The sequence below is a fragment of the Symphodus melops genome (genome assembly GCF_947650265.1).
Source record: "Symphodus melops genome assembly, chromosome: 3".
Lineage (NCBI taxonomy): Eukaryota > Metazoa > Chordata > Actinopteri > Labriformes > Labridae > Symphodus > Symphodus melops.
In genome coordinates this window covers 6,860,204-6,886,477 of record NC_136693.1, presented here as the reverse complement: position 1 = coordinate 6,886,477, position 26,274 = coordinate 6,860,204, and the positions used below count along the sequence as shown (strand labels likewise).

The following is a 26,274-nucleotide window of genomic DNA, read 5'->3' as shown; positions in this document are numbered from 1 at the left end:
GGGAAAAGATGATTTGATTAAATAAATGCAGCCTGTCTTTCCTTGTTGTTTTCTTTGGTGGGGTTGCGGAAGAAAACAAGAGGACATATGTAAAAGTACCTTGACTCTGGGTTTTGTTTGACATGTTTGCAGTGCATTTTTAAGTATGGTGGCAACTTATATAAATGCCTTTTGCACCATTTGTTGCTGTTCGTTTTCTTCTTCTGAGAATAGGTCAATGTATTGTGAGGTCCTCTGTGGTCAAATCTAAAAGTTGAAGGGGTTCAATGGATGCAAAAAAAAGAGATGTGGAAGGTGTATTTTATTAGACATTTTTTCGACGGTCCTCTAAAAATGTAAAATTTGAGTTGATTTTGGCGAGCCAATGCAGAACCTCTTGTCTCTTTGTTGATTTTTTTCCCACACATGTGTAATCACTGTTTTTTCTCAACAACAAATCACAAACCACTTCCCTTAAATGTGTCACTTAACTTTCTCGCCGTAGCAAGGGCATATGACTCCATAAAAGAACATTTACTAGCCATATTCTTAGAGCAAATCTTTACCACTGTACAGCACGCCAAGTGTTTGCTGTAAGCAAGAAAATTACACACTTCAAATGACACAATGCAATATTTATTGTGACTGTGCTTTCACCGCACAGAGACTTTGATGTTTTAATTGTGGCCCACATTATGGGTTTATATCATTTTACAACAGATCCTGCAGTATTGTAAGTTCAAAAAGTTGTAGTATTTAAAACTCTTTTTATTGTTTTGTGATCACTTTGGTGCCTATGCAGAGAGTCTTATTACTTGAAGATTTTGTGGAAGAGGGCTACACAGTTGAATTCCTTTCAAACAGGAGTTTGCATTTCCTCCATTACTCTTCTCTAACAGTCCAAAGACTTGCTCAATCGATCAACTGGTGACTCTGAATTCCCCATAGGTGTAAATATTATTGAGGCTGGTTGTTCGTCTCTGTATGTCAGCCCTCCTACTGAACAGTCCAGGGTACAGTATACCCTGCTTCTCGACCAATGACAGCTAGGTGTCGTCTCCAGCCCCACGCCACAATGAACGGTTTAGGTAATGATTGCATATATACATTTTTTTCCACAAAAAATAGCCCCCTGCTGTTTTTAACAGTAAAAACACATCACTCTTGAAGAATCTTTGCCATAGAAATAAAGACAATTTCTTCAGAATTAGTTTAAACCTGCAGCCAACCTGCAACAATGGTTTCAGACATAATAACAATATAGCTTTTGTAGGCCATACAGAGAAATGTTAATTCACCTCAGTCTGTTGCTTGACCAGCGAAACACATCATAAAGGAGATATGTGAAAAATCCACTTTCATTGTGTTTTTGAACATTTGAGCATCTACCGACCCACAAAATGTGAAGTAAATCCATCTGGTCTTGTCTTGTTTTTGTTTGTTGGGTAACACAAGAAAAGGGGGACATATGATAAAAGAAGCAATGCAGCACTGTGAGGACAAAGAAGCTGTTTTCAGACAGCCGGCCACAGAGTTGCAGTCACCTCCACAGTCAGGATGGTTAGTGGTTTCACGGCCATGTCCTGTCTGAACTGTGTGAGGTGGAGATGTGATAATCCAAACCTTAACTGTATGGAGTTAGAGGTCTGAAGGGAGGATTTACGTCGTTGTTTATGTGCTCTATTTGAGTCAACCACAGCAGACTGTTGCTTCCTCCTCTGCTTTTTGGATGCACCGGGTGTGAGGGGTGTGTGTGTGTGTGTATGTGTGTGTGTGTATGTGTGTGTGTGTGTGTATAGATGGTAGAAACACAGGCACAAGGCAGACACACACTCCTGTATACAAACAAGATCCAGAAAGAGCCAGAACTGGAGGCCTCATGGTGTGGTTGTCTGTGTGGTTTAGAAAACTGCAGGGTTCGCTGCAGTCCAGAGGCGGTACGGGTGTCAGTGGACGACGTCTTCTATCACCATGGTGCTATTGGCCCATGAGATATTGGTTCTGTGGACAATGAGTTCACTGTGACCTACTTTATGCAAACTGGAACCCAGTTTTCTGAAAATATAATCCAAGCATGTTGTTTTTATTTTAAACTTTGTTTGGCTGACCATGCAGAAAACAATGCATATACTGTGTATAGCCAGAAAAGTCACAGAAAGTAAAAGTGTAACAGAAGGCTAGAGGTCTGTGAATCTTAAGCAGCCTTGCCTTTGTCCACAATGAAACAGTCTGTTTTTTTTTTTCCAAAGAGGGGCCTTGCGAGGAGCAGTCAAAGTTACATAACTGCTTATCTCTCACATTTACGTCTAGACCGGCTCGCTAGTACACGCTGTGAAGTAACACCCGTTTTAGAATGAGTTAGCTGCCACCTGAGGAAATTAACACCAGCTCAAAAAGGTTACTGGCATCAAAGCAATGAAGTGCTGTGAAAAAAGGTGAGCCATTTGAGGACGTTAGGACACAAAGTACTTGGTTTTATGTAAGAATCTGAATGGAGAACACAAAAAAAAAACTGAAAACTACTCATGACTTAGCAAACAAAAAAACCAAAAACAACTTTTGAAGAGATGTGTAAGCTAAAAAGAATGCATTGTAGACAAATGATATAAAGTACATGTTGGTGTTCTTTTTCCTGCTGATACTAAACTAGGCTGCAGGAAATTCCAAACGATGAATGGGATTGTAACAGGATCTCCCACTCACTATCTCTCTCTCACTCTCCCCTTCCTCTATAATTGTATGTGCTGAAGTAATGTAGTCAAACTCAGTCCATGCAACGTCTTACAAACAGCATATAACTGGAGTTTAAAAGTTGAAAACACCACTATATTCTAAAGTTGAAATCATATTAACCACATATTGTTTTGCCTTTGGTATTGTGAAAGGGACGGAGAATGAATGAAACAACTTCTCAACAATCCCAGGCCAGCCCAGAAAAGCCGGAAGTTCACTCAGATGTGAACAGTCATGGGTGTGAGGACACAAACGGCAGATATTTGTAATGTAACAAAAAGGAACTAGTTGGAGGAAATGCAGAGAAGTCATTTCAGTTCATAGAAATGCATTAATTAATATGACAAAGTACTCCCAAACTATCAGTGTTGTACATCAAAATCTTAAACAAAACAGCCTTTATAAGACAGATGTTCAACATCTGTGTGTGTCTGCAGTGTTGATGCAGCGATGCAGGTGTGTCAATCCTGCAGTCTGTCTGGAAGCACAGAGACCCACAGGAGCTGCTTTGTGCTCCAACACGTGTCTTTGTCTTAGTCAGAACCCCATTTGTCCTGCATACGGCGTAATGTCAACATTCAGGCTCGTTTTTATTCCAGTGACACATGCAGCAGTGACTATTAAATGGAAAAATAATTCAGGCAACAGATCTAAAAATATATAATAAATTGTTTTAAAAGGTTGGCCAGATTCATTGCTAGTCTAAAAACCAGCAGATGGATTTTTCTTTACTTCAATTATTACATAACAGACTAGTAATTTAAGATGTGAAGTTATTACACAAGAGAAAGAAAATTCACGTCTAAGTTTCACAGAGCAGCCTGTCACATAAAGGCTAGCTCAGGGTTTTTTTCCCCCCTTTAACTTCCACACAGCTCTGACCTACATATCTATAAGTTACATAATGTGTGTTTTTTCAGCAGAGTGGAGAAAGGATGTGTGAAAACTATTTTACTCCCTCAGAGGGGCCCAACACATGACACAATGACTCAGATGGTTTCAGACTGTGTCTGTTGTCTTTACATTTCAAATGTATTATTCCATCACAGCGAAAGACCGCACTAATGCGCATACCACTTCTATATACATGATTATGTTTATAAGCTTCATAACTGCACTAGCTGGTTAAGAGTCATACAACATATAAAAACTGTCTCTGCCTATGCAACTGAATACATGACATTAATCTACAGTACATCAGTGGTTCTCAACTGGTGGGTTGCAATCCAAAACTGGGTGACAGAGCCGCTTTCAGATGGCCATGAATGTGTGGCTGTAAACAAAAAGTGTCACAATATATGTGAAGCATTTCTTCCTTTGTGTCTTTATTTGAGAGACATGATAAAGAACATTTGAAAATTGGGGAGATAGAGTGGGAATAACGTGCTGGAAAAGCAACTTTTAAACGTTTTTATTTTGCTCTGTCACGTTGTGTATCGTCGGAGGTTCAAACTACACTTTTTTAATAAAATAAACCTGGTCAACAGAAATGTTGCAATTTAGATGAAGTCAGTGGTGGGTCCTGAAGCTATACAGCTGAGATCCAATTCATGAATCATCAGTGTATATATATATATATATATATATATATATATATACACACAAATAAATAGAGATTTTATGTATACTTGCAGTATTAACAGTATTTTACGACCGCAGCTTTCTGGGAAACTTGATAAAGGTTGAGCTCGTTTATTAAAACTTATAAAAAAATATAACATACTCAAATCTATAATATGCTATAACTTTCTTATATGATTCAACTATATTATACATCTATAATTTTATTGTAATATATACTTGCATCTATAATATATCATATAATAGTATGATTTTACTCTTGAGCTTGACCTGCATTATCTGACCCTGTTCTGAATGTGAAAGTTAGAGGGCTGCCTGTTTAATGTGAAAGTAATAGTTCCAGGGAAATAGCACGCGGGTGTCTGAGTAAGGATAAGGCTTGTGCTCTAAACGTGAGGTCACGAGTTTGACCTTGTGATACAACTTATCACCAACACCAACTGTTGCCTGAGAATGAGATAACATAGGCCGTCTGCTCACTGAGACGAACGCTAACATCAAGGACAGCAAGTGAACCTCACATACATTTTGCTGCATTTACTATATTCAGTGTTAAAATAACCACAAAAACAAAGAACTGGCAGGAGGCTAATTTATTGACTCAAGCAACCATCCTCTGAACACATCCAATAACTCTTTTGAGTGTAGGCTGTAACAAAGCAATAAATATAAGAGATATAAAATCATGCCAGCATTGAATGCTGCCAGTTATAAACATTTACAAAAGAATTTGTCGCAGTCAGCTATATGAGCTGCCAGGTGGGAACTTAAGGCAAGGTGTTCTTCTGCTCGCAGGCTGAGTATATGCTCCTTTTAGCCGATCGTTTGACCTGCAACAGAAAGAGAACACCGTTTAGAAACTCGCCTTTGGATTGATGACTAGATTTTGTATCAGCAAAGTCGGACTGTTTGTTTACCTTTGTTTTTATAAAGAATTTTGGATGTTATTCAGGATCTGGCCATAGACGAAGTTGAACAACTGTTCCTTCGACTTGGTCCCATCTAGCTGCACTGCAAGAGCAAATACAACATTTGATCATTAAGAGAACCGTACGACTTTAGTTGGGAAAATGCATGCGTGTACATATCAAGTAAAACAAAAAGAGACTTACAGACGTCAACATTTGATGTCTCCATGATGTTCTTGTGTTTCAAATACATGGGCCAAACGTGGCCGTCAAACAGGCCGGGGGGGTCTGGCACCGTGTAGTTCCTAGAGCTGCAGAGAGGCACAACAATAAAACAATAAAACCACCTGACTACAGAGACGAGATGACAGACGGGAAGAGAAACAAAATCGATCACTTACCACCTCCTCTTTTTGCATTCTTCGTACGGGATGGAAATAAAGTAGCGTTGGTTCAGCGCGTCGATCAAAGGTCTGCAGGGGGAAAAAAACAAAGTCAACGCTTACCGGGAATACTTCCTTCACAATTTGAAACACAGGAATGTTGTCATCCCTCATGCTTACTCGTAGGTGTAAAGCAGAAAGCCCTCCACAATAAGGATGTGAGTCTCCTCCTCCTTGTTGTTGTCAGACTTTGGGACGATCTCAGTATCCAGGGTGTTATTAACGCCATGAGATTTCTCAAACTTCACCGGATTCTCCAACCATGCGTAGATCGTACTCATCATGGCGTCCATGTCCAAAGCAGTGATGACTGGAAAGCAGAGCAGGGGGGGGCAAGGAAGGAAAAAAAGAAGCATGTAGAAAATTGCAAAGAGCAATTAAGAAACACGTGTTTAGTGTTTTGACATGATTATATGGCATGCAGATTACAAATGAAACATAGCAGGAGCAAACACACAAGACACACACGCAGGCATACACACACCCTTTCATAAAAACCCAGGCTTACCATCGTACTGCTTAAAGCCATCTTCACCAACTTCAATCTGATCTTGGGGCTGAAACATACATTGATAAGATGTACCAAGGTACATGCCACTACACTCTGCTGTATGGAAGGCTCTGATACGTGTTTTTACACACTACATAAACTTTATCTTGTAGCACAGGCAGCAAAGTGCAAACACCCATGTGTAACTCAAAGCAATTCCATAGGTTTAACTACATTACCATTTTAAAAGGAGAGGTGTATGCGTGTGTGTTTGCAGCTCACCTTGAAGAAGTCATCCTGATGGACAACACAGCAGTTGGGCAGGTTCTTGATCAGTCTGTTGGTCAGGGTGGTTTTCCCTCCATTGGTTACGCTGCATGAAAAGTAATTTTAAAAAAAAACCCTTATGACTATTGGATGATGCAACCCTTATTGTAGGACATTGTTTCGTGTAGTTAATAATAAACCCTCGTACTCTACTGTAATAGATTGCATATGGGCATACTTTTGGCGGTCAAGTTACACATTAATATATGTAATAGCACGTTATTTGAATAGTTATCACCGATTTTGTGCAGAACTGCACCTTTAAACAAACATTTTTTTCCATGTGACGATGACAGGCTTTCATATCTCCATCAGGTTCAAAAAGGGTGGGTCAACCCGGCATGTGGTGGATTTACTTCTCACTATTACACGCTTATTAGATAGCTGTAGCTCATTATGTACAAACAGAGAGGGTTTGAGGTTTCACACGGCATGTTCAAGGGAGCACACTTTACACAGCAGCACAAACAAAGACGAAGCAACATTTTAAGCGGATGTCGTGAACGCCCTCCCCACGTGTTAGCACATTAGCTTCACTTAGCTCCCTTTGCTATTCATTCAGCAGCAGTAACTCACCCGCCGATGCCGATGATGTATTTCATTATTGTGGATGGTCCGAAGGATGTAGAGTTCAAAACGTCAAAAAAACAAAACCGGTTCAGGATCTGAGTGATCAGACGGGAAGAAAGCTTAAAAAGAGAAGGTTACAAAAGGAAACGTCAACTACTAGATTCCTCCATGGCACTTGAGTTAAGTGTGTAAGGGGTTAAGCGCGGAGACGGACGTGTCGCTCGGACGCGATGTTCCACCGAGAAAGAACCGGCTGCTCACTGACACTACTACACATACTGCAGCGAGGGCCGTGATTGGCCTTTTAAACACATTGAGCCGTACTGACAACAAATCAGGAGCGACTTAACGCCCACTCCTTTCCGCTGCCCTCTCAAACCTCATGATGTCATAAAAAAATTTTATGCAAAAAAAAAAAGGGGAAGAAAAACTACTTGTTATACTAACCTTACCTTTCTTTCTCTTTTACATGAATGGTATGTAATTAAACGATCCTTTATAATATATATATTATATATATATTAAATATAATATAAGAATATATTAAATGTGTCTGTTTATACACCACCTCTCACTGCAGAATGATATGTGGTTATTCAGTGTGTACTGTTTGGTTGTACAGTTTGTACCAAATTGTTACTATTCAGTTATGTAAATGACTTGGCTCTTGTACTAAATGCTTTACTACACGAGAACACTTACATTTACAAATAACTAATTCATGGGTGTGAAAGGAACCATTTCAAAGTTATATCCTCTCAGCACTCAGACATCAATTCTATGCTTTCGGACATGTTTTCATTTTTTTTAAAGTATTTTAAAATTGTGTTGTTGGTTTTACTTTTACTCAGGCTCTACTAAATAACATTCTTTGTTGAATGAAATGATGCCATTGATTATTATTTGAGGAAAAAAAAGAGAGGCAGATCATAATCTAGTTTACAAATAGATATAGTTTAAAATCACCACAGAGAATGAAAAACACACAGAAAATTACAAAATACTCATGACAGTGTTTCTACAAAAAAAAGAAAAAAGGATAATACACGTCATGCAGTTTACTTGTTGTTAACATTAACTTATGTAATCTATAGGAAGTGTGACTACTTGGATCTTAACATGCACGTGTTAATTATAGGCCATCTTGGTGTTGTGGAATTGTACAGATGACCTGTCAGATTGTCATGTTTTCGTGGCTGTTCTGTTATTGCTTCAAGGTTATTGGACCCTTCCCAGTATACACATTATAAACACGATACGGTCAACTGCACTCTGCCCTGGGCTCACAGGGTCTGCGCAGAGACAAAACATAAAGAACAAACAGCATCACCTCCTCACTCACAAACATTGCTGTGGTGTTAATTTCACCATCCTGCAGCTGACCTCTGTTTTGTTTAGCAACTTCCCAACCAACTCCATGACAAAGTTTCCTGAGGTTGCACCAAAATATTACTTATGTTGGGGTTTACACCCTCAAGTACCTCAACTATGAAGACGAAGCCGCCAAGTGTGGAATTCAGTTCAGCTATTAAGATTTCTATTCATAGTTTGGTGCAGCTTTCTTGTGCCAATTCTTGGGCTCAGATTTTCTAGATTTTCTTGAAATCTACTTCTCCAAATTGCACAAAGACTTTTATATTCATTCGTTTCTAGTGTCTCTCATTTGACCAGCATGTGATTTTAAAACATTATCATCACCTTTAAATGTCACACAGACAAATTCTTGGTAGTGAGAGTACAGTATAGATATCTTATCATGTATTTCACACAATTATTACATTAGTGACAGACAGCCTTTGCTGTGAATCACTACTTTTGTTGTTTACAAGATATGATCATTTCTTTCACTAGCACGTGAGCAAACACTGCTCACAAAGTTACATTAGACACTATCGTCTGAATTGAGTAAGATTTAAGGTGACCAGTTTTCCTCTGTCTCAATATTTTAATGCAACACATAAGTTACGAGATTGTGTCTAATGGTGCCTAAAGCTGAAAAAAAAATCAATAAATATTGCGACCAAATCCAATGGGACTCAAGAAGTGTCTAGTAAGTGAGAGAGATAATCTCTAATAATCTGTTTTGAGGATACCAAGGAATACTTAAATATCTCACTGGGTTCCACATATGCTAAGAAGTTGCTGAAGAAATACTCATATCAATAACTTAAAAGTAAAAATAAGATCATTTTTAAAGTTACCCTTTACACGTGACATTTTTGGTTGTCACAAACAGAACACCTGTGTTGCCTTTGCACAGCTGTAAAATAAAATGAGATAAAATGAAATGAAACAATCTGAATAAATTATAGTCATTAATGCACTGTCAGTAAATCAAACTATAAAGTCAGGAGTTATCGCACTCCTCTGAAAATATTGTACATTTTCAGTGTTAATATTTCACACCCTTCAACAGGGCAGAGCAAAACTTGGCGCTGATATTCACTATTTACAAGAGGCCTAGTATTGAAGTGTCATCAGCAAAAAACTTCAATAATGACATCTCAGGCTTATATTTTTGGGAGCTATAAATAATTGGAGACTTAGAACTGTGCAAACACATGGGAGCAGATAGAGTCAAATCTAAAACAATTATCCGGATCCATAACCCATCATATGTTTGTTTTTAAAACAGTAAGCTAAAAGGTATAATTATCACATGTAAGGAAAAAAGTGCTTTAGTTATCTTCGAAGTCAAGTAAAGTTACAAGTATAAGATAATAGAAAATATACAGTCGTAATGTAGCATGTAGATAAGGATTAATAATATGGTTGGATGTGGAAATACCCTTTGGAAGAATCTTCAGGCCCCAATGTTATGAAACAAAACGTTCAATTAGACACAGATAGTGAAAATCAACACAATGCTGTTGTTCCTGATGGAATAATGACACACAAAATGGAGGTCTTTATGCAATGAAAATGTTTAAAACATTAATTTTCTGTATTTGGCAGCCACAGACATAACCTTAACATGACCTTGATGTTTTTTATATTCATACATCTGTGGGAAGTCACTGTGATAGATAAATGTCCTGATTAATGAGCATACAAACACACATCATTATTATGTCTCACACGTTCATTATGGGTGTGCGTTACCTTTCTTTCAATGATTTTTAGCATCATTAGTTAGCTTACATATACAGTACATATGTAGAGATTCTGTCCTTTTGTTTCCTGACATGAACCCGACAATATGGTGAATCATGTGCACAACAAATATTGCACAGTCCCACATATGAATGTCTCATGAGGCTGTCAGATACTGCGGGTGAGGTGGTCTCCCTCCCCTGACAGTACACTTTGTTCTGCTCTGCTGAATGTAAATATCAGGTTGTGATACAGAACCCTGACCTGGAAGAGGGCATGCTTCAAAAAGAGCTTTGTCCCCCTGAGCCATTGAAGCCCTAAACATGCTTCCACACCGACTTGCCCCTTCTTTGTTACGTTTTTTTTCTACCTGCGGTTATGTGTTTTCTTCCAGCGTACTAACTGTGCAAAGCTGTGAAAACACATTTCCCCCTTCAGACAATAAAGTATTGTATTGTACTTGTAACACCGTCACATTTCACCTCAGACTTTCAAAGAGTCACATTTGTGTCACCCTTCATTCTTCATGTTTAATCTGATTGTATTTCCATAAATGCCAGATTTTCTGCATGACTGCAGCCTGCTCAGAGAAAATTCAAGAAATCTACTCTCCAATCTGACCCTGTGATACAGTTTCTGGATAATGTCATGCTGAAGCACAAAGAGCAATGAGTTGGGAAGTGTTGAACTAGTTGAACTTGTTTCTCTTAAGGTTGTTCATTTGAAACAAAACTAAAAACTTAAGTTAAGTATCTTCTGCATATTTTGTCCTGCACTTATTTTTCAGTCAGAGTAATGAGAAACTCATGACTGCCATCTTATGGCTGCGTTTGACATTTTTTCTCTTTTGGTCAATACAATGAGTCCCATGTGCATACAAAAGATTATGTTAAGTCACCTTTTGTCTACCATTGTTTTATACTCCTCACAGTATCACCTCACAGGAAACCCAACAACAAATGTTCATGTGATGTTTGAACTCAGGGTGGATGTGCTCAGACGTATAAACAAAATCCTAACCAAGTGAAAAGTGTGGCTGTTTTCTTATGACTTGGTTTTAAATATGATATGTGCATTCATTATGTTGGGATACTCACAGGTTAGAAACACTATTTTTCACCCCTGAGATGGGTTACAATACATGAAATAGATACAATAGTCAAGCTTTTCTGCATTTCTGTCCTCAACAAGTGTTACAAGTGCTGTGCACCATTTAAACAGCATGTGTATTTTTTAATGTTGGATACTAAAAGGATGCGTAGACTGGCTAAACAAACTTTGTGGCAATCCAGAAGTGTAGTGTGAAGTTGTAGGAAGGTGACAATTCATTTTTTAACAGACTTCAACTTGAGCACAGTTGATTGCTCTTTCTCTAACTTTCACTGCGCCCTGACAATGTTGCCAGGAATGCATAAAACAGGTTTATGTGAACATTGATGCATATTGTGTATACTGTTCTGTAGCTTAATAAATGTAATCAGAGAGATGGCAAAATATAATATACGATCAAAATATAATATACTATCAACAAAAAAAAAACTATCAAAAAAGACAACAACTTGAATTTCCCTCTGGATCAATAAAGTATCTATCTATCTATCTATCTATCTATCTATCTATCTATCTATCTATCTATCTATCTATCTATCTATCTATCTATCTATCTATCTATCTATCTATCTATCTATCTATCTATCTATCTATCTATCTATCTATCTATCTATCTATCTATCTATCTATCTATCTATCTATCTATCTACAATATATGGTTTATATATATAAGTGTTTGTCATTAATTAAGACTATGAGGGAAAACTTTACAACGTCACACACCTTTATTTCATTTTATGAGGATTCTAACCTTTAACATTTTTATTCAGTTAACATAATTGCAATAACGGGCTTTTAAAATGTCAATTATTAATATGAAATATGTTGAAGGGAACATTTAATTTGCTACGCTTTTCGTCCGGTAGGCGGCGCTAATGCATCGGTTTGCTGGTTTTCTAACTCCAATTGATTCAGAAGAAGAGGAGAAAGAAAACAACTTTGAAGAAAAGGAGTTTTTGATCTTTTCTATGGAAACAATGGAGGAGACTCAAAAGCTAAAAGTAGGCAAATAGATTTACTTTTTTTATATTTATATTAATGCACAAATAACAGACTAACGTGTTTAACTTGATGTGGTTTAGTCACGTGGACTCAAATCTTCAGAGAAGTTGACTTTTTGACTTGACTAAAGTTGTTATCCTGTTAGTTCTTCGAGACCACTTGCATGCAGCTAATAGTAATGTGTGTTTGTGAACATTGAGCTAAACCTGCGCAATCAGTGGAGAGATGCATAAAACATTTTGCTGACCCTCAAAAAGCCAAATTTACCAAACATCAACATGAATCTGCAGCTGCACGATGTAAAAGTTAGCGTTGCTAATTTAGCAGCCGCCTAATGACCATTAAAGTGTGATTGGGAAGAGTCAGACGGTCTTACAGTGTTTTGCATCAAGTTAAATGACCATGTTTGATTTACATTTATGTTTTGACTCATTTTGTCCCTCTCTAAACTTTACAGGCTCATGTCTCAATCCAGAAGAGATTTTCTCATCCTCCTCTCCAAAAATGCCAAAGCTGCTGCTCTCCTCCGAGATATCATTGTCCATTTTGTGCGCCAGCTCTGTTCAAGCCAGCAAAGCTCTACAGAATCAGAGAGCATATCGAAAATCATTTTAGGAGAGCCTTGTTTGCTGGAAGTAAGGGTTTTAAACTTTTCTTTGTTAAGCTGCAGTGTCTGTCAGTTATTGCTGCTTTTTTATAAACTATCTAATGTTTTTTCTTCTTCAGAGTACACAATACACAAATGCGGACTGGAATGCAGGAATCAGCCTCATTTCCACTGTTTGTATTGTACGGCAACGCTGATTCGGAAAAGAGAATTCAAGAAACATGTGTTGTCATGCCACAAGGTCCATGGGCAGCATGTCCAGAGAGCAAGCCAACAAGCCCAAGCTGGGGGACTGATGGCTCCTTTGCTCATCGTTGACGGGAGTGAAAACTTGTCACTTGACTTGGTAAGACTGAACTCATGCAGATGTATAACAATTTTTGTTCATGTCTCATGTTTTATGTACATTTTCTCACACAAAGCAGATTTAACAGCACCTTCAGGATTTTTTTTCCCCCACTAGTGACTTCAGTCGTTGCTGTCAATACAGCTTGTTTTTTTTTCTTTGTGAAAAAAAGAAACTCTTGTGAAAGTTTTGTGTTATAATTCTCACAGTCAATGTCACATTTTGAACCCTTTCTTTGCATGTTAATGAGTAAATGGGCAAAGAGTGTAAAGAGAGGCACACAGGCTACTTCAGTCATACACTTGTGTAAAAGTATCTTTTTTTTGGTAGTGATCTTGTAGCATCTTTTAAAGGGTCTTAAATTGTGTTTGATACAAAGAAATGATCAATCACCATCCTGTCTGTGTGCAGTCATAAGACACATGAAGAAGGAGGCTGCTTTGTTTACAGACTAATGTAGAGATAAATTCCCTTGTATAATGGACCAACTGAAACAACTTCTTTGCAAACGTCTAAGAAAGATTTTCCTGACGAAATTACAGTAAACATGTTTTACGGACTTTTTAAATAAATGATAGCTCGCCTTGGACATTGTCTTATCTATCATAAATAGTCCCCTCTTATAAACAAACTAGCTCTGCACGATCGTGTGATTTGGCTAATAAACCATGCAGATTTGTTCACTTTAATTTTTGTTTTTCCTTCACAGAAGAGCGATGACTTTGAAGACATGAACTTCAGCTCAGATTCAGACGACCAGAACAGCCAAGAAGACAAGTTCACCGTCCGGGACTGTGGATTTGAACCTGAGAAGCCAGTGTCTTTTAAATGTCACCAAGCTGTACAGACAAACTTTGACAAGCCACAAGACTGTGACGAATTCTATTTCATGAACCTCGCCAAACTTTTCAAAAAGTTATCCGCTCCAAAAAAAGCCGACGTAAGGATGAAAATCGAGAGAATCCTCTTGGAGGCAGGGTTTGAGTGAGCAGGATTTCAGACACGTTGACATGAAAAAGTGTTTTATTGTTCAGAGTTAATCACATGTTTGAGGGGACAAATTCTTAGAAGAAGAGTTTCCTCTCCGGGCTTTATGAATTCTTATTCTTACACAATGAGGACAGATTATATCTCTGTGCTCACCCTCCTCGTGTTCACTGGAGGAAAATCTCATTTGTGTTCAAGCTTGAAGGGAGGTGAAGAATTGTTCTACTTCCACTGAATTGCCCGCTTGTTTTTCTGAGGCCTCTCACAAATTGATTTATTCTTCATTTACACTATAGGATAAGAAGACTTGATCACAGAAGGTGGATGAAAGTCTTCAGTCCGGTTTGCTGCTTTTTCCTGTTTTTAGTACAACTTAAAAACCTGGGATTAAGAGATTTCTATACCAGCGAGCCTATCCGCTGATTTAAACACTAACATTTAACTTGTTCAAAACTGACCGCTTGCTTTGTAATGTTATGACCAAAAATGACTTCAATAAGATTACTACAACCAAGAGATGTACAATAGGAGAAAGGAGGGGTTTTTTTACGCATGTGCGTCTTAAAAAAAGAAATTATACTGTTGTTTTGTAAGCCTTAAATAAGGTGTTTTTTTAAATAAAGGTCTTACAGTGATCCTTCAGTGAAAGGAGGAGTTCATTTTCTGTGTGAAGAGTCAGACGGAAATCATGTGAGCCAGGATCTTTCTGGTATTTGTGGCACAAATATGATTCGATCTCATCTTCCGTTAAGTTAAAACCACCTGCTAATGGGTCAAACGGGAGATCTTCATCAGCATGCGCTCTTAAGCGTCAGTTCAAGTGCAAAGAGTGCTTATCAGTAGGGTTGAGGCAGCATTGCTGTAACGTTACAGTGTTCATGAAAGAAAGAAAAATAGACAGGAAATGTTGAAACATACACAAAGATGTTATCTGAGCCTTCAGGAGCATCCATGAAAAATTGCTAGAAATAATTTTATTGCTCCCTACAATACTGAAGTAAGAAATCACTAAACCATGTGAGAGTCATTTCTATACTTGAGCAAACACATTTACATAACTAATGTAAGTCTTGACTAATGAGCGGTGCGTGTAATATAAATACAGAAAAGGGAAAATAGTTTCTTTAAAAACCAACAGGTCAAACATTCAAATAAAAATAAATCGAAGTTTAAAAAACCCTCAAAGGGTCAAATGTTTGATCGAAGAGCCAGCGAGGGAGAATGGTTGTAAAGCGCGACAGTTCGGTTTTAGTTTAGATTATTTGATTTAAACACAATCTGCTACACATGCTGATATTAATAATACTGTGTATATTATGGATGTAATTCATTCCATTAAGTGCTTGTTGCTCTAAAACTCCTGTATTGCTCTGTAGGTTGGCTCACACTGGCTCAAAAAAGAAAGCTGCTGTTTATTTTCCGGGCACTCATTAGTAAGCTCCCTCTTTACATGACTACTCTCTCATCTATGAAAAGTTCACAACCATACAACCCTCATCACCATAAAATACCCAGGTTTGAATTATTAAAGTCTGCTTTTCAGTAAATCTGCTTTTAAGTATTGTTCCACCTTTAACATGGAACCCTTTCTAAATCACGTCTAAGCTGTCCTCTCTATCACATGACGTGTTGTGTCTGAGCTAAACAAAGACATGGTTTGGAAGTGTGAGTGTGCTAATGACTGTATATGTAATAAGTCTGTGTTCTTATGTTTTTAAATGAACTCAGCACATCTCAGTCTGAGTGTGTCCTTCCTGCTGAAATAAAGGATAAATAAAAATGAATGATAAATTACATATATTTATATATTTAGGTCATACTGTATGAGTGTAATACGTATGTAGTATTGTAGTCACAACTGTGGTTCTCATCCATCACAGCTCATACTGCGGCATGACAAAGACATCTTGATAAACAACAAACAAAAGAAGGATTTCTTTTAACATTTAATAATTGATCTTAGATCAAGACCAACAATGAATAAAAAAACAATGTTTTATTTTCTAAAAATATTTCTATTCACATTTGTAAAAAGGATAAAATCAGAATTAAATCATATTTAAGAATGAAGCTGAACAGAATTTTGCACACAAGAAACCCCTACAGCGTGCAGCAATTTAAACTTAAAGAGTCTACCTTTTTACTCTCGGTCTTCATTATTGTTTTACAGGACAGTTACCAGATAATATTATATATTGCACAGGCCTTTTTCCCCCATTATGCTAGCAGTAGCAGTTAAACAATGTGCAAAAAAGTTTTGTTCCATGACCTTGAGTTTGTGCATCTTTTCAGTTCAGACTGATAAAAAGAAAACAAAAAGTAATATTGTTAACTGAGATCAGAAAGAAGAAAGACATTTTTAACTACTTTTCGAGACTCGAGACGTAAGAGGACCTGAAATGGTTTCAAATGTAAGAGGATTATATCTACGTCTATGCAAAAAACATTTAGGTCTGATGCCAATTAAGATTAAATCCTTCAATCAAGTCTGTGTACGTAAACAAAACAAGGTCAGTATTCAGAAAGTGCTACAAGTGTTAACAGTCCCAGCAGTCAACAGGATCTTTATCCAGAGAAACAAATGAAGGTCAGAACTGATGATTCTTCATCCAATCATCTGCTGTGGTTTGGAGATATGGAGCGAATATGGAGCAAGCTTAAACGATTGACTGGTTTCTAGTCATCGCAGCCCAGCAGCTCCATACGTAGAGTGATGCGCTCATGCCACTCCCAGGGGACGACCCGGATGAACCGAGCGTAGAACGGAGGCTCAAATAGATTCTTCTTATGGGTGTTGTTGTCGATGTTGCCTTGGAAAAGCTGCAGGTAAATGTTAAAGTTGTGGTTAGAAATTGAAAAAAAATACGAATTGAGCAAAAGTTATTTATCACAGGGCAGTTTTTGAACAAATGTGTATTTGTTACTTCTTCCCACTGCTCTTCAGATGTATGCATGAAACTAAGCGTCCTTTGGTCCATTGAAAGGTTATTTTGCATGACGCTCTTCATGTTTTGAAATATTATTTTATTCTGCCAGTCTGCTTGTAAATAAATAAATGTGTTGGACCTTTCCAAAACTAGACTTTCACCTTAGAAAATAGGTTTTTACTAGTTTCTATTAGTTTTTTTTTTCATTATTATTTTTAACAAATGAGAGTCATTTTTCTAATAGTAATAGAGAGTCATAAATAGTAACAGTAATAGAGATGTCTGACCTTATCATTACTGCTGTTCTCCTCCTTCACCATACTCCACGTCTCTCCATCATTACTGTAAATAACTTTAAACACCGACACAAACTGCACAACACCAAAGTCCTTTGCCCCCTGAGTGATGATGCCTGTAAGGCGCTTTGTCTTCTCCAGATCAACCTGGTAAAGGTGCAGAGAAAACAGTTATATACTCAAAAACAACATTTCACTAAAATGTACATTTTGTAGCTGAGGTCTCCCTCACCTGTATCCACTCCGAGCGGTTATTGTGAGCAGGAGACCAGGCATTCGTCTTTCCCTGCTTATCCAATCGAGCAAACTGAGGGTACCACGTGAAGGTGTCGATGCCCCACGTGCGGAAAGTGCTGGAGGCTGTGAGCTGCCCGTCCGAGATGAGACGAGATTTCATTCCCAGAGAGGCTGAGCAACCTGCCGTGTTTGAATAAACTGTGAATCAAAGAGGAGACGGACAGAGGGAGGAAGGAAGAAAACCAGAAGCAACAAAGAGAGGAAAGAAAGAATTGATTACACCCAAAGAAAAATAAATTTACTTTACCAGAAATAAGATATATTTATAGGAAAACAACTTATTAAAAATTGATTTTTGCACCAACCAAGAACCAAGAAGATGGAACAGAAAGATGCAAATAGAAGAAGAAGAAGGAGAAGAAGAACAGGCTTTGCAAAGAGATACACATGCAGTTTGTGTTCAGCCCCGGCATTTCTCTGTAAAAGTTGTTGCGGTAACATTCAAAGACAATAAAGACAAAAGGATGGAGTCGTTGTGCTTCTGTCTTTGTGTGAACTGTGGTTGGAATTACAGCTTTAATTGGTGCTTTTTCAAACCTCAGACCATTTTCATACTAGACATATGTACTTTACATTTCCATGTAACCACCGTTTGATTGAGACAATGTTTCCACTGTCATTATGCTTGTCATTGTAACCACAGCAAGACAGAAACAAGTCAGTAAAATAAGCCACTTCAGGAGAAACGTAGAGTTCACATTTTACCTTGAACTTAACGTGGCTTATGTCTCTTTGCTGTAATATGGAATGTGTTTTTTTTCTATCCACTTTTATCTCTATTTGTGGAGTATCTAAAAATGCTTGAACATTTGCTCCATGTGTTTTAATGCTTGTTTACCATTGAGTTCACAGCCCACCAGCTCCATGCGCAGCGTGCAAGCTCTGCGGCAAACCACAGGGATGATTCGGATGTACTGAGCCACAATGGGAGGGTCAAAAAGGTTTGTCTTTGTGCTCTCATTGTCTAAATTGCCCCCAAAAACCTAGAGAAAAAAAAACAAAGGAAATGAACATCCACTGTTTGAGACTATTCTGGTACGAGAGCATGAGACATGATGTTCATAAATATCTACTTGCCTTGTCTCTGCGTTGGCCATCCAATCTGTAAGTGGTATAAACTTTTCCATCGAAGCTGCTCGCCACCTTGAAGGCTTTGATGTACTCAGCTGTGCCCATACGACTAGCACCCTGTGTGATGATGCCCGTCAGACGCATCTTCTTCTGCATATTAATCTGTTGGAAACAAGAAGTCAAGTGTGTAGATAGGCTAAAAGCCTTAACTGATCAGTCCCGGAATTTTTAAATGTGCCCCATCTTTTACCTCAATCCAGGGGTTTCTGTCGTGTGCGGCCGATGTCCAGGCGTTGACGATGCCTTGATTGTTGAGTCGTGCTAACTCCGGACCCCACCGCTGAAGACCCAGAATGCCGAAGTGAACAGAGGAGGATGAAATTTGCGACTCCACGATAGCTCCTCCCTCCATCCCCAGTAAAGAAATGCAACCTGAAGCCCAACCATTACAATATCATCAATTTGTGTTCTGATCACTCATTGAGCCACTGTCTGTTTCACACTTGAACTATGTTAGATGTTCACCAAAAAACCACCATATATTTTACATGATGCAAGACTTTTTGTTTTTTCAAACTACAGAAACACAGTATTTATCTTTTGCATGTTAATGACATGCTAAATGGTTAACGCACGCAGCTGGCACTGCTTTCCGACGTATGGGGAGGGGCACTGGCAGGTGTAGTCTCCATCAAGGTCTCGACACATCCCTCCATTCTTACAGGGCTGGTCCACGCATTCATTCACATCTGGAAATAAAGCCACAACATACTATAAATGTTTTTGTTTTGTTTTGTGATGACTGTATGAATGTGAAAAGAGGTCATATCTTCCTTTTTTCTTCATCCACGAACAACCCATATTACGGAAACTAAATAATCAGATTGAGCAAACAGGGATGTTTTATTTCCACACAGGATACTTTAACATTTTAATGCTTATGTCCTTCTACTTAGGATGCTGTTTACAGATACAAGTCTTACTCTCCTCTATAGAAACTATAAAAAATAAACACGTCTGAGTCACTCCCCAGATCCCCAGTCAACCTGTAGTGCTCATTAATCTCCACCAGGTGGCAGACATGCAGTGGCATCCATATCTGGATGAGTTTTTCTGGAGAAGTGCGCTCATTTAATCAATAAAAAATATATAATAAGATTATTTTTTTAGATCCACCTGCATTTATAGTTTTTGCATACATACAGTATGAACAATATATCAGTAAAATTTATGATTGTTGGTGGTTCATTAAGTTTCCTTAAAAATAACTTCTGCATTAAGACAGTTGTCCAAACAGTTGGATAGAAATTGGGAAGAAGGCTTTTGGGAGTTCTGCAGCTTGGAAATTGTTGCAGAATGACTTGTACTCAAGTAACTGGTACCATGAGATGTTTTATAATCTAAAGTGAAAGTCTCACTCTTTGACTGTTGATGTTTTGAACTTGCCTGGTTGTACAAATTTTCAACAGGTCTGAGTGCAGCTCTGGGTCCTTTCTGATCAAACCAGACCCACTAAAAAAACAGGCCGATACATTAAAACATTTACAAATATAAATGTTGAGTGTAACATATAAATACTAACTGTATCTGTTCATGTGTTTTTGGATTATAGCGTGGGCAAAACTTTTACGGAGGGTGTTGGAAATGATCTAATTGGCTTTATTTTACAAAAATATTTTTGTTAAGCAGCTAACAACGTAATTCAATATTCTCACCATTAACACAGTTCATTTAAGCACAGATTATGGACAACACTATTTAATACCACTCTCGGAAAGGAAGCCATAGTGGTTGCAAATTAAAAGTCTACTTTATGCTACATTTGTGAGAATAGCATAGGCACATTTGGGAATAACTATTTCTGTCACACAGATACTTTTGCCATCAGTTATGAGCACCTCCTTCAGGTAAACCCCTACATTGTTTATGCTTTATGTACCTAGCTCGATCGCGTCACGTGACAAAGCCGATATGCATTTGACTTGAGGAAGTGAATCAAAGTAACTCAGACGACAGGTTGACGTCAAAACACATGCGTCTATTTAATTCTGGTTCCAGTTAACACTAAGAGGATTGGTCGCAACTTAGAAATAAATAACTGTAAGGCTGTGACAAAACTGGCACAACACAGGAGATGATCCCATCAAGAGAAAGACTGTGAAACAGCTTTGCTACATTTTCTCTCTGGGATTATTTTCCACTTGTTTGGCAACACTGTTGACAGGATACTGATTTTTTTAGTTTAACCTGCAGGTAACACGGCTGTTATTTTTGGCATTGTGACATGTAATAGTATTAAGCTATTATTATATGTTTTCACTACTCATGTGCATTGACTGAACATTATAATTTATATGGGACACTGTTTCCTGCCGACACCCATCCAGCCGATGACGTCTGACTGATTCAAATTTAGAAAAATGTTGGGAGTAGACGTCCAGAATGCACAAACGCTACAATTGGTGGTCAGGGTGTGGCTTTAAGGCGAGTTGTTAATTCACAAAAAAGATGCCTTTTCACTGAATGACTAAAAGTCCTTCTTTTTGACTATTGAGTTTTGTTTATAACTTTCATACATACAAAGTTTAGAGTTGTTTCAATTTAGAAGCTGTTTTTCTAAAGGACCTTCACACTGACAAAATAATCCTCTAATTCCTTTCCTTTTTCTCCCTGACCAAACTGCACACTTTAGCAACATTTCAGAGCCAAATTAGTCAATATAATAAGAGGATATGATGGATTTTACTGCTTTCAAATTCTTCAACCTATTTGTCCAAGCTTAAGCACAAACAGACGCAGCGTTAGAGGATGGCCTCGCATGCTAAGAGACTTGGAGTGGTGCTTTGCTAATTAGGAACACAGAGTGAGTGCAGAATCGGCTGAAAGGGAGCCTTTCATGAAACTGCTGAACTGACAAGATGCCACGTTTTGCACTAGGGCTATAACAGGATGGAAAAACGTCATGTGTTTACACTTAAGGTGGAAATCTAGAAATGACTAGTTTGGACACATAGTTTGCACATTTGCGTAGACTCTCTCTCACTTTTTTTTTGCATTTACATAAAAACAATCATTTTGGTTTTTTTGTACTTAGCTTTTTTTTATATAGACCATAAAACTCCTGTATGTTAAAATTCAATATTTGCTTTCTGTGTTATTTTTTAGGGCAGGATTTAGAGAAATGAATGGTGGTTGTAAAATGTGTGGCTGTTAGGCCGCTTAGCAAGAAGAAGTAGCTCAGACTCTTGAATCTCATTCAGAAAAAAACATACTGATCTGGCAGTGCACTCCCTCGAAGCCGGGCTGACACTTGCAGACATACTCGTTGAAAACATCCCCTCGTCTTGTGGGAGAGATGACCTCGCACGACCCCTCGTTTTTACAGGGGTTTGGACTGCAGGGTCCTAAGAGAAAGAAAGATGTTAAATCAACATATATTCTGATTTTTTTTCTCCAAATAAAGTTCCTCTTTGCTGTACCTGTCTCTGTCAGGTTGCATGTGTCTCCACTAAAGCCATCTGGACAGATGCAGATGAATGGATCATCTCCTACACCTGTCACACATGTTGCTCCATTGTGGCAAACATTCACCTCACAGTAGTCACCTGAAGAAAAGAGAAAGAGAAAAGAGTGGAAGACATAAATCCAGCTGCATCAACTATTATACATCAACCCCTTTAGAATAAAGACTTGACCCAGTTCCTTGTTCAGTGACGGCATGTTTCGCTCATTACTTGGATACCAAAGAAACTACACCTGCCAGTAGCTACTTTGGACTCCAGTGCAACTACAGCACATGTTGTTGTTTTGAATCCCTCTCTGTGTCTTGTGGGTGTAACTCGTGCCCTCCTGATCTTGTTATGCTATCCCTGTTTCCCTCTTAACCCTTTAAACTTGAAGTCACCGGCCAAAAGCTCAAGCTCCTTCTTGTTTTGTGGAGAGTGTCTCAAGTCATTCTGGGCAAGAGATGAACTCGGGTGTTTCATGCCGGGCGGGGACAATGAAGTAGTCTCAGGTAGGAAGTTAGCGTAAGTGAATGCAATTCACTCAATGAATAAATGGTGCCTTCAAACAATTAGAATTACACTGGAAAAAATAACATTCAAGGAGTTTATTTGAAAACCAGGAAGACAAAAACTTGAGATTATGCCTTCAATTTAAATTTGCATTTAGATTCCTGGGCTTGGCATTTTGAATGGGTTAATTCTGGACTGATGAAAAAAATTCACAGTCCTTAGCCAAATTAGATCATTTTAAATTGCATTTACATTTCTGACATTGAAATGCTCGAAAAAATAGTTACTAGTGTAATTCTGACACTGGAGACACTTCGAGATAATTGTCAACATTTTCCCACAGATATTTGACTAAATTAATATTTACTGTGATAATAGTTGCTGAATGTGTTTCTGATAATTGACTAAATGATTACAAGGTCCAGCTTTACATGAGATATCCATCATTTCACTGGTACAATGCAGATCTAGATCCCAACAAACAGGATTTAACATATACTATGATTAAAGTCAATATTATGTTGAATGAATTTCTAATAAATGATTACTGTGCCATATGCTGTGTATATTTTAATATTTTTAACTAAATTATTTTCATTTATTGCTTGTTTTTCAGTGTTCTAAATGTTGAAATGTTGGGACTGTATAAATGCATGTGATGCAGTCACATCCTTAAACCAAAAAAACGGTATTAGGAATGAAAAAAAAAGATCTAGAGCAAAAGTTGGGATTAAACATTGACAAAAACAGCACGGCTGCAGGTTTGGCTGTGAGGCCCAGAGTGCTGACTCAAAGGTGCTGCTGACTGGATCAGGAAAATGATGGCAGACCTCCAGTGGGAGTGGCAGGCCAATGAGTCACACAATGAGTCACATACTCATAAAAATCACAAAACTTAAAGTCTTAATCTTTGTGTTTGTTTTTTTTTCCATTCATGTTGACTCGTTACAGTCCACGTCATATTTCTGCATTCAAAATCCAAGCAGAACTCTGTGGATGTGCTTTTGTCACCATAATGTATGGCACAGATCTAACAGCAGCTGTCAAACCTCTGTGAACTGGGTGGACTGGCTTTACAACTAAAAAGACATTTATTGCATAAGAAGAAATCCAGATGCAACCATTTTGCCAACATAACTGATTAAAATAAACACTTTATTCAGCCATAAAAAGTTAGCATGTAAACTTCATTGAAGTAGTTTGCAATTAATTCAAATGGGAAATTAGTAACCTAATTATTAAGTATTTAAGTATTCTATGTATTTCGTGTGTCTTTTTCAGCTCTAGTTTTAAGCAGTGTGTCTTTGTGAGCATGAAAACAGCTAATGTTTCATATTGCATTGAAAATTATATTTGGAATCTGATTTACTCAAATGGAAACATTATATTTTTAAAACATACAAGCTATTTGTATATAGCAAACAACTGACAACATACTGTATCTGTGCACAGGATTAAGAGCTTGCAGGATTAGCCAGGTTGCACAGATGCACGAGGCCTGAGTTACACAACATGATAGTGCAGTAGCTCAGGAGTGGCTGAGGACAGACAGCACACCTGAATTACAGACAGGTGGGTGATAATCCATACATCCTCTGAATGAATGCCACAGCTACATACAGCAAGGAAACAAGGAAAAACAACTTTACTTCTTTAAGTTTGACTTTGATTATTTCAAAATGCTCCTATTTCACAGCACATTTTCTAGGTTGAATTTAAGGTAGGTGAGTCAGTGGACAACTGTCTCATGTTGGCTCCAGACTACGGCACATATGGTGTTATTTTCTCTCCATCTGCTCGACCTATTAGCGTGACCAAAGAGGTTTCCATGGGGGCAGTGCTGCTTTATAAAAACACGCAGAAATAACATTTGTTCAAATGTATTGCTTACCCCAAAAGATGCATCATCATGACATTTCACAAACTGCTCTTTACTTTGGTGCTTGCAGGGGAAAATATCACTTATATCATTACATATCATCTCTTTAGCTCTAAAAAACAAAATAAAAACAAAGCAGTATTTTACAACATAACCACTTTGAAAATAACAGCCTCGTCTGTAATAACAGGGTTGTCTACCATTTAATAACCCTTTCTACCATGACAATAATAAGTTAGAGTCTGGGGAGGAACTTACAAATTATATATTGCCTGAACCCTGAATGAAAACGTCATTTCCAGGGGATTTAGTGATAGGAAGTTATTATTACCAGATAATTATTGTATTAACATATATTTTATTGAAGCATTTGACATGTAGAAACTCTAAGGACCAACATAATGCCAGAGTGCAACTTGTTGCTCATCTCATTTTAAGTTGTACATTAATCTTTTACCACTACCAAGCTAAAATACTCATTTTCATGAGTCAGTCAAGTGAAAATGGAAAATCAGACTAGGTGGCACTGTAAAGTTGTGGGTTATGGAAAAAGTAAAAAAGTTGAGTGACAGACATGGCCTATAACAAAAATACACCGCAGACTAGTCTAGCCTTTATAAAATAAAACATTATTATTCTTAAACTACAGTGTAAACTAAACATGAACAGACTGTAGACTATTTATCAGATAGGCTATGAGTAGGTAGGTGGATTGCAAAATGTCTTACCTCTGGCTGAATACAGACAAAGCAGAAGAGTTAATGTAGATAGGGTTACTGTTGTTACATTTCCCCGAAGTGTCATGTTTGTTTGGCTTGATTAGTTTGCTTCACAGGTTTGAAAGTCCGCAGCGACGCGATGTCGCTAAACCTCCAACTAAAGATGCTTTAAAGTCCCGTCGGATATTTGGCTATTCAAAGCGGCGTGTGAAGGGAGGGCGGCAGAGGAGGGAGCCATCGGGATTTTTCGATAATACCCGGGTAACTACATGTGACGTTGTATGGGCGGAGCCATGTCAGTAAACAGAAAGGGATGTTTCCTGGCATTTAAATCAGTGGAAGCCTGCTGTTTGTGAAGATGTTTTGTGATGTTCATAGAGGTGTCTTGCCTTTCCGATAAGTTTTATAACTTCAGTTTGGAAAAACACATTTAGTCAAGATGCTTTTGCCACCATATTTTAATTTATTTTAACTGTAGCCTATAAACCAAAATGTAAACTGGTTCAGGCAGCACACTTTTTTTTTCTAAAATAAAAGTGATCTAAAATCCAACTAGGCCTAATGGAAATCAAATACGTAACCAGCTGAACCTGTAAGGGCACCACTGTCCTCAAATTGACAGGGCAGGCGTGAACTTGAATAAACCCTATGCAGAGATTATTGGTTGGCTATTTTGTGAAGCCTTTCCAAGTAAAATGACATATCTGCGGCTCAGAGCAATGCTTCTGACACTAAGTTGTTTGTATGTGTTCTTCCAGTCTTGCAGTGACCCTTTTTCCTGACATTGAATCTGAGAATAGAACCGAGCAAATCTTGATGATCTACTAATTTTGTTCCTTTAAATTAATCCCTGTGAGAAAACCAAGTAACCTATTTCGGATGAAAGAAGGCAA

General features: G+C 37.9%; 3 protein-coding genes across 3 annotated transcripts; 1 reads left to right on the top strand and 2 right to left on the bottom strand.

The window, feature by feature from the left end:
* Positions 1–4,871: 4,871 nt before the first annotated feature.
* On the bottom strand, positions 4,872–7,308 carry mibp2 (muscle-specific beta 1 integrin binding protein 2). The gene is made up of 8 exons (XM_079338865.1): positions 7,038–7,308; positions 6,417–6,507; positions 6,153–6,201; positions 5,765–5,954; positions 5,603–5,674; positions 5,406–5,512; positions 5,211–5,304; positions 4,872–5,123 (listed from the first exon to the last, which is right to left on the bottom strand). Exons 1-7 carry the CDS (start codon positions 7,061–7,063, stop codon positions 5,219–5,221), a joined length of 621 nt encoding a protein of 206 aa, XP_079194991.1. The 5' UTR covers positions 7,064–7,308; the 3' UTR covers positions 4,872–5,123; positions 5,211–5,218.
* A 4,801-nt stretch (positions 7,309–12,109) lies between these two features.
* LOC306821774 (uncharacterized protein) lies at positions 12,110–14,818 on the top strand (the record flags this gene model as incomplete). The annotated part of the gene is made up of 4 exons (XM_079340348.1): positions 12,110–12,235; positions 12,694–12,871; positions 12,963–13,189; positions 13,899–14,818. The coding sequence occupies 4 exons, from the start codon at positions 12,110–12,112 to the stop codon at positions 14,175–14,177; spliced, it is 810 nt and encodes a 269-aa protein (XP_079196474.1). The 3' UTR covers positions 14,178–14,818.
* A 1,286-nt stretch (positions 14,819–16,104) lies between these two features.
* On the bottom strand, positions 16,105–25,614 carry LOC306820819 (lactadherin-like). Its single transcript, XM_079338803.1, has 10 exons — positions 25,391–25,614; positions 22,247–22,372; positions 22,040–22,171; positions 19,403–19,516; positions 19,018–19,199; positions 18,774–18,929; positions 18,535–18,679; positions 17,632–17,834; positions 17,391–17,546; positions 16,105–16,996 (listed from the first exon to the last, which is right to left on the bottom strand). The coding sequence occupies exons 1-10, from the start codon at positions 25,464–25,466 to the stop codon at positions 16,853–16,855; spliced, it is 1,434 nt and encodes a 477-aa protein (XP_079194929.1). The 5' UTR covers positions 25,467–25,614; the 3' UTR covers positions 16,105–16,852.
* Between the last annotated feature and the right edge of the window lie 660 nt (positions 25,615–26,274).

Bases quoted from the DNA above. Each gene is read 5' to 3' on its own strand.
- mibp2 (XM_079338865.1), bottom strand. From the start codon at position 7,063: ATGAAATACATCATCGGCATCGGCGG. The intron at 5,955-6,152 runs GTAAGCCTGGGT...TCTGCTTTCCAG, and splicing joins TGGCTTTAAGCAGTACGATG to TCATCACTGCTTTGGACATG. The intron at 5,513-5,602 runs GTAAGTGATCGA...GCCTCTCTGCAG, and splicing joins GAATGCAAAAAGAGGAGGTG to CTCTAGGAACTACACGGTGC.
- LOC306820819 (XM_079338803.1), bottom strand. From the start codon at position 25,466: ATGACACTTCGGGGAAATGTAACAACAGTAACCCTATCTACATTAACT. The intron at 22,172-22,246 runs GTACAGCAAAGA...TCTTTCTCTTAG, and splicing joins ATGCAACCTGACAGAGACAG to GACCCTGCAGTCCAAACCCC. The intron at 17,547-17,631 runs GTGAGGGAGACC...CACCTTTACCAG, and splicing joins ACCGCTCGGAGTGGATACAG to GTTGATCTGGAGAAGACAAA.